The 7,951-nt window shown below is 49.3% G+C and overlaps 1 protein-coding gene across 1 annotated transcript in view; it reads left to right on the top strand.

The window, feature by feature from the left end:
• Positions 1 to 7,951, top strand: part of Tmem130 (transmembrane protein 130) — a 21,847-nt gene that overhangs the window by 12,480 nt on the left and 1,416 nt on the right. Inside the window, exons 4-7 of the mRNA XM_005368049.3 lie at positions 1,000 to 1,166; positions 2,850 to 2,934; positions 3,600 to 3,802; positions 7,816 to 7,928. Coding sequence (XP_005368106.1) covers positions 1,000 to 1,166; positions 2,850 to 2,934; positions 3,600 to 3,802; positions 7,816 to 7,928 — 568 coding nt within the window. The remainder of the gene's footprint in view (positions 1 to 999; positions 1,167 to 2,849; positions 2,935 to 3,599; positions 3,803 to 7,815; positions 7,929 to 7,951) is intronic.

The following is a 7,951-nucleotide window of genomic DNA, read 5'->3' as shown; positions in this document are numbered from 1 at the left end:
CAAATCAAGCCCCCTCTGAGGCCTAAGGCACCTCCTTGTCAGATTCACCCGGTTTTTGTGATTCTGTGAAATGCCTGTTTGATACTATTGTTACCTTGCTGTCTTGTCTGCCTACTAAGCCCAAAGCTTTGTGGAGAACAGCCCTTCTTTTCTCCTTGCCTCTCTCTTTTTTCTTCATCTGCCAAGGAAAGAAACAAGCAGAAAGAAGGAGCTGAGTCAGTCAGTTAGGCCTGCTCCCCCAGATCCCTTTCCCTAGCCAGTTTTCCCCTGTCGTAGCCAATCTTTCTGGACCCTGAGGGGTTTAAAGGGCTTAACCCCAAAAGAAATCTTGATTGGTTGAATTGTTCTTGGTTTTTTTCAAGGCTTGTTTTTGTTTTTCTTAGTCACATGAATGCGTGTGTGTTCATGTCTGAGTATGGATAAGTGCAGATGAGTGCCCGGTGCCCATGGGGGCTACAGGAGAGTGACAGGTCCCCCAGGGTTCAAGTTAAAGGTGTTGTGAACTGCCCAGCATAGATTCTGGGAACCAACTGCACTCAGGTCTTTTGCATGAGCATGGTCTTAACCACTGAGGAATCTGCCCCACCCTAAGAATGGATGAGACCCTGGTATGGTGGCACAGGCCTTTAATTCCAACACTCGGGGGGGGGTGTGGGTAGGAGTATCAGGATATGAAGGCCAGCCTGGGCTACAGAGCAAGTCTAAGGCTAGCCTGGGCTCATAAGCCTCTACCTCAAAAGTCAAAACCAAACATACACAACCATAGAAAGCTAGAACCAACAACTTTAAATTTAAAAGCTATGGGTTTTGGTTTTTGTTTGTTTCCACTTTGGAGACAAAGCTTTGTGTAGCCCAGGCTGGCCTTGAACTTAAGATCCTGCTTCAGCCTCTCGAACAATGGAGCTACAGGTGATTCCATGATGCTTTGCTGGATGCACTTCCGAATTCCTGGAAGGGGAAACGGTTGCATTCAGATCCCTTCTCCTCGTTTTCTTGTAGGACCTTGTTGATAACCGACAACCCTGTGGCCTATTACAACTATTCGAATGCTGGAACCTTCACGGTGAAGGTCAGGGTGGTGGCAGAATGGGAGCAGACAAAGCCGGATGCCACGAAGGGCATCGTGCAGAAGAGCGGAGACTTCTCGGCTTCCTTAAGGCTTCGGGGTAGGTCTCCTGCCAGGTTGGCGGTGCCTGAGGAGCCCCAGACAACTATCCTTCCAGATCCACGTGACTCTGTGCAAGCATGGGGCTGCACTTGAATGGATATTCTCAGAGCCATCTCCACTGTTCATGTCTGCTCGGGAGAGTCCACCCAAGGCCGCAGACAGAGTCACACAGTCATTCCTTAGCAGAGCTGGCATTTGAGTTCAGGCCATCCTGCCCCCGAATCGGAGCTTGACCAGACACCTACCACTAAGGAGCTGGTCCTTGATGGTCCTTGTTCTCTAGTTATTACGGCTTCAGATCAAAGCTGGCTCGGGAGGGTGGGAAGCCTCAGTCTAGCTACCTGGTGTTGGGCAGTTTTCAGAGATTTCTTTGTATGTGTGGATTGGTGGGCATGTGGGTACATGCATGATGTGCATGTCCACCCAAGTCCATGCGTAACGTGTGTGTGTGTGTGTGTGTGTGTGTGTATACATACGTGCATTCACATATGAAGGTCAGAAGAAAACCTTGAGTTTTCAGATGCCAGTCCACCTTTTTAAAATTAATCATTTTTGACAGTGTAGTCCTGGCTGGCTACACTGGAACTCACAGAGATTGGCCTGCCACTGCCTCCAAGTGCTAGGATAAAAGGAGTGTGCCACCACTCCTGGCTCAACACCCTCCTCTTGATACAAGCATCTGTCACTGGCCTGGAGCTCACCTAGTAGATTAGTCTGGGTGGCCGGTGACTCTCAGGGATGCACGCATCTCCTCTGCCCAGCGCTGGGATTCCGAGCAGATGTCGCCGTGCCCAGCAGCTTTTCAGGTGCTGGGGTGAAATACAGCTCTACACTTTACCGGCGGCTCCGGTTTGTCCCTTGCTGTGATAAAACACTCTGACAAGCAAGGTGGTGGAGGCGCACGCCTTGACTCTCAGCACTTAGGAGGCAGAGGCAGGCAGATCTCTTGAGTTTGAGACTAGCCTGCTCTGCAGAGCAAATTCCAGGACAACCAGGGCTGCACAGAGAAACCTGTCTCAAAAACAAACAAACAAACAAACACGAAATAAGCAACAACAACAAAAAACCCATCCTGACTAAAAGCAACTCAGGGGAGGGAAAAGTTGATTTGGCTTACACTCCAGGCTGCAGTCCATCAGTGAAGGAAGTCAAGGAAAGAACTCAAGGCAGGAACCTGAAGGCAGGCCTACTTGCTATTCCACACAACATTCCCTCCAACCAGAGAACTCATGTCAAGGAAGTACAGCAGAGGCTATGGAGGCCTGCAGAATGGCAGCTCATCACCAGATCAGACGCAACTAGCCCAGGACCTCATGCCTAGAGAGTGGTGCTGCCCACAGTGGTCTGGGTCCTCTCTCAATCCGTCACAGACATGTCCACAGGCCAATTTGACCCAAACCATCCCTCAGTTGAGACTCTCTTCTCGGGTGACTCTAGGCTGTGTCAGGTTGACAGTTAACTAATTAGGACATCCAAAGAGCTGTCCCTCCAGCCCTTGGGAGGATTCCTTGCCTCTGGTTCTGGCTGGCGCTTTTCTTTTGGCATAGTCAATGGCTTAGTGACAGTGGGCAAGAGAGTGGCTGAGAGACAAGGACACAGGGGTGGCCATGCATGCTAAGGGGCTGTGCAGCTCGTATTGATCCTCAGCCACCGGGTCTAACGGCTTCCTCCTTTCTTACAGAGGCCCTTCAAGGCATCCAGATTTCGGCGCCCACCCTCTTGCAGACATTCCAAAAGTTGACAATGAGCCTGAAATTCCTCGGGAGGTGAGTGAACCCCCAGAGTGCTGTGTGTGTGTTCTGTGGCTTCTCTAGACTTCCAGTGACGGGAAAGATCCTGCTATGTCCCTTGAAGAGCTTGGGTTTCGTGCAAGCACGCTAGTGTTCTGCTCTGTGGCTGTGAAATGGGGAAGAACTGTGGGCAGAGCTCTTCCATATTTTTGATTTCCTGCATCTGGAGTGTTTGATGTTGAGATGTATTAGTTAACCGTTTCCTTGCTACACAATACCAGGTGAAAGCAACCGAAGGGAGGAAGGGTTTATTTCAGCTCACAGTTCGTAGTGGGGAGGCAGAGCAGAGGGACCTTTAGCTAGCTGGTCACATGACATCCACAGTCTGGAAGCAAATAGTGATGGATGCCGGTACTCAGCCTGCTTTTCCCTTTTTATTGAATCTAGGACTGTAACCCATCGAACAGTGCCACCCACATTCAGGGTGGGACTTCCCACTTTAATTAACCTAACCTAGAAACCCTGTCATAAACATGCCCAGAGGTTTGTTTCCGTGGTGATTCTAAGTCCTGTTAAAGATGAACTATCACATGGACCAGGGCAGCCTGGTATCCATATAGGACTCTGAAGTTTCTGCCCTGTCACCTTTGCTGGGCTTGGTCACAAGCCACTTCTGAAAATGTGTACCTGCTCCTCTCTAGCCCCCCTCTGCAGGTGTGCTGGGGCCTCAAGCCGGCATGTCTCCCAGTGGAGGACAGAGAGTGCCACCCGGTGTTGGTGACCGGCACATCTTTGAACGTGACCCACGTCTTCCAGAACCCCGGGGACTACTGCTTCATCTTCCGAGCTGAGAATGCCATCAGCAGGGCAGATCAGTTCCATAGGATTCAGGTGTGGCCCTCCAGTAAGTGACACCTTGCCTTCTGCTGCAGTGCCATTAATAGGTATCAAAAGCCTGCCACCAGCTCTGGTGACGGCCAATCGCTTGGTTGCCGATTATCAAGAATTGACTCCGCCAGCACTAAGATCACAAGTAGTTCTCCTGGGTAGAGAAACAGTCCACGTTTCAATGACCAAATGCTGAAGCCACTAACGCCACCACCATCACCGACTCTGCCAACATTGTCATCGCCAGATTCCACCAACAATCAACACTACCAATCTCAGCACCAACCCCAAACTCCACCATTATTATCTTGAATACCCTGCCAACCTTAGCAGAGGCAGTAAGCTCCACCAATACCATCACTGACACTCTGCCACCCTAGCCCCACCACCAGCCCCACCAACACCATCTCCAGCACTCTGCCAACCTCTGCACCAACACCGAACACCACCAGAAGCACCCTTAACACTCTACCACTCTAGGCATTACTACCAAACTCTACCAATGCCAGCTCACCATACTGACCTTTATACTGCCACCAAACTCCATCCATACCACCACCAACTCCTTACCAACATCAGTACCACAACCAAATTCCATCATGCTATCCCTAACACTCTATCAACTTCATCACCCCCACTAAATACTATTTATAATACTCTACCCAGCCCAGCACCACTGCCAGCACCCAATTCTGGCAGTCCTTATACACTCTACCAACCTAGCAACACAGCCACCATCAACCCCACCGACGCCCCCATGAACATCAGCATCGTTCAACAATAACAAAGAAATCAGCTCCCATGTGTTCCCACTTACTGCCATTGTCATTACCGCTCCTCCTATTCTCTGGTCTCTTTCTGAACCTCAAGAACTCTACCCCAGCCTAGACCCTGGATGACCTCAGGGGCCTCCTTGGGTCCCTTGGGCTCTGCTGGCTCTAACATGCTCTGGTGAGTGTCCAGAACTCCACGAATTCCGTGGAGAAGATACTGGCCCAGAGCTGGGAAGATGGCTCCGTGGGTAGGTAAAATGCTGGCTGTGCAAACATGAGGACCCGAGTTCCAATCCCCAGAACCCATAAAAGTGGATGCAGCAACCTGGGTCTGTAACCCCAGTACTAGGGGCAGGGATGTAGAGATAGGAGGATTCTAGGGCTCCCTGGACAGTCAATCTAGGCGAATTCAGTAAGAGACCCTATCTATCTAAATAAATAAATAAGTAAATAAATAAATAAATAAATAAATAAATAAATAAGGTAGAAGCTGGGTGTGGTGGTGCATGCCTACAATTTTAATGTTTGGGAGGCAGAAGCAGGCAGAGCTTTGTGAGTTCAAAGCTAGCCTAGTTTATAGAGAAGTTCTAGGCTAGCCAGGGCTACCAAGTGGGACCCTGCCTCAAGCGAACAACTCAAATAAGAATGGACTGACAAGATGATTCAGTGGGTACAGGGGCTTGCCGCTAAGCCTGAGGATCTGAGTTCTAGCCCCAGGAAGGACATGGTGGAAGGAGAAAGCTAACTCTACAAAGTTGTTCTCTGACACACACGTGCGCGCACACACAGAGTAAGTAAATATTAAATAAGTGCAAATTAAAAAAAAAAATAAATCCAACAAAACAAACATGAGCTTTGAGAAACAAGGCAGAGTGTACTGAGCAATTGGGGGAGATAGCGGACATTGACCTCTGGCCTCTGCAGGGAAGCGCGTCTGCACACGAACACTCACGCACACTCACACACACCACCTTTTCTTGGGAAGCAGCCTCGTGATGGTGAAGGAAGAGTGATCAGCTGCCAGGCCAGCACATTCTCACCCCTCACCTCACTGCTCTCCCCTGGCAGCCTCTCAGGTGAGCTTCACGTAGCATGTTCAGAGCAAGGATCTGAACCCATGACCACCTGACTTTAACTGCCCCCGAGAAGAGACCACTGAGTTAAAAAAGGAAAGAAATGAAACGAAAGGGTGATATGGCCACTCCTAAAGCACAGAGAAGACTGTTTTATGGTAGATGGAAGGGAGAATGCAGCCAGTGAGAAGAGTACAGGCTGAACATGGCTGGCAGATTAAACTGGACCATGAGAGGAGGGAGGAGCCCTTGACCAAGAGAGGCAGCCAGGGCCAAGAGACCAAGTGATCAGAATGGTTGCCTGATAGGCATCAGGCTTGGGGAAGAGACGTGGAAGCCCAGCCCCTGGGAGGGAGGGGCTTAGGGAGGGGTCATGGTGAAGGGTGTTGAGAGGAGCCACAGGTACCCGGGGATGCCAGGAGAACAAGGAGGAGCCACAGATACAGAGTGAGGCTTGTCCGTTGTTTCTTTGAAACCTAACAACTACCAAGTAGATTATGGGATATATTTTTAAACATTCTCATACTTTATTTTCCTTTGTGTATGTGTGTGGTGGGGTGTGAGGTTAGAGGCCCTCGTAGATGCCTAGTTTTCGTGTTATGACTCATCTTCTGGGGAGCTGGAGAGAAGGCTCAGCTGTTAAATAGCACTTGTTGCTCTTATAGAGGATCCGGGTTCATTTCCCAGCACCCACAGGATGTTTCACAGCCATCTGTAACTCCAGTCCCCAGGGGATCCAGTGCCTTCTGACCTCCACAGACACCAGATACACACTGACATAAAGGCAAGACAATCATACACATAAAGAAAGGAAAAGAATCATCCTCCCGCTGAAGTGACGGCTCAGGAGTTAAGAGTGCACACTGCTCTTGCTGAGGACCTGAGTTTGGTCCCCACACCCACATTGGGGAGCTCATAACTTCTGTAATTCCAGGTCTAGGGGGAATCCAATGCCCCCTTCTGGCATACATGGGCATTGCACTAACGTGTGTACGTGCACAATTAAATATTAATAAAATTGTCTAAAAAGAACTATTCTTGATCACTCTTCCATCTTATTCAATGAGGTAGGGTCTCCCAGTCAAACCCAGAGCTTGCTAACATGGCTAGACTCTGTACCCGTTGGCTCTGGTAATCCTGTCTCCACCTTCCATGGCTGGAACTACTGTAAGCCACTGTGCTCACCTGGGATTTATGTGGGTTCTAGGGATTTGAACTCTGATCCTCAGACTTGTGCAGCAAGTGGTCAACCACTGAGCCATCTCCCCAGTCCCAGGTTGTTGCTTTTAAATTTTTCATTAAATTCTGGATTTTCCTGTGGAAATAGAATATATGTACATGGGAGAAGAATTTCTCTAATGGAGTTTGCCTGTGTTCACCTCCATTGTGCTTGCTTCTTTAGAGCCAGAATTTGGGGCTCAGTCAGTAAAGTGCTTGCCTTGTAAACATGAGGATCAGAGTTCGGTCCCCAGAATCTGTGTAAAAAGCTGGACATAGCTAGGAGGCAGAGACAGGTGAATCCCTGGAGCTGGCCAGCCTGGCCTGCTTGATGGACGTCTTGATCCTGTTTCAAATGAGCCTAAAGAACAGCATTGAGAGTTGTCCTGATTTCCATACACACACACACATCTGTGTACACATATATACCTGCATACATAATATATCCACATTCTCACAAACACACACAAAAACCCGATATATTTACAAAACACTTATGTATTTATTTACTGTGGGGGCTTCTTTCTTCTTTCCTCTTTCTTTCTTTCTTTCTTTCTTTCTTTCTTTCTTTCTTTCTTTCTTTCTTTCTTTCTTTCCTTCCTTCTTTCTTTCTTTTTCCAACACAGGGTTTCTCTGTGTGGCCCTGGCTGTCCTGGAACTCACTCTGTAGACCAGGCTGGCCTCGAATTCAGAGCTCAGCCTGCCTCTGTCTCTCTGGTGCTGGGAATAAAGGCATGTGGCCCCACCGCCTGGCTGCTGTGTGTGCTTGTATATGTGTATATGTGCCACAGCACACACGTGGAAGTCGGGGAACAACGATGAGAAGCCAGTTATTCCCTCCCACCATCGTGTTCATGCCTGGGGTGGAACTCAGGTCATCAGGCTTGGCAGTACATGCCGTTACCCATGAGCCAGCATTTCAACACCAGATATCCAGGCCTCTAACTGCGCTCTCTTCTTCCCAGCCTTCCAGCCATTTGTCTTTGCTTTCCCCTGTGCCACGCTGATCACCGTGTTGTTGGTTTTCGTCATGTACATGACTGTGCGGAGTGCTACTCAACAGAAGGACATAGCGGAGGTAGGTGTCCTGTAGGGTGGAGG

The sequence above is a fragment of the Microtus ochrogaster genome, unplaced genomic scaffold (assembly GCF_000317375.1).
Source record: "Microtus ochrogaster isolate Prairie Vole_2 unplaced genomic scaffold, MicOch1.0 UNK27, whole genome shotgun sequence".
NCBI classification, from domain to species: Eukaryota; Metazoa; Chordata; class Mammalia; order Rodentia; family Cricetidae; genus Microtus; species Microtus ochrogaster.
The sequence above is the reverse complement of the archived record's forward strand: the minus strand, read 5'-3'. Positions and strand labels throughout refer to the sequence as shown.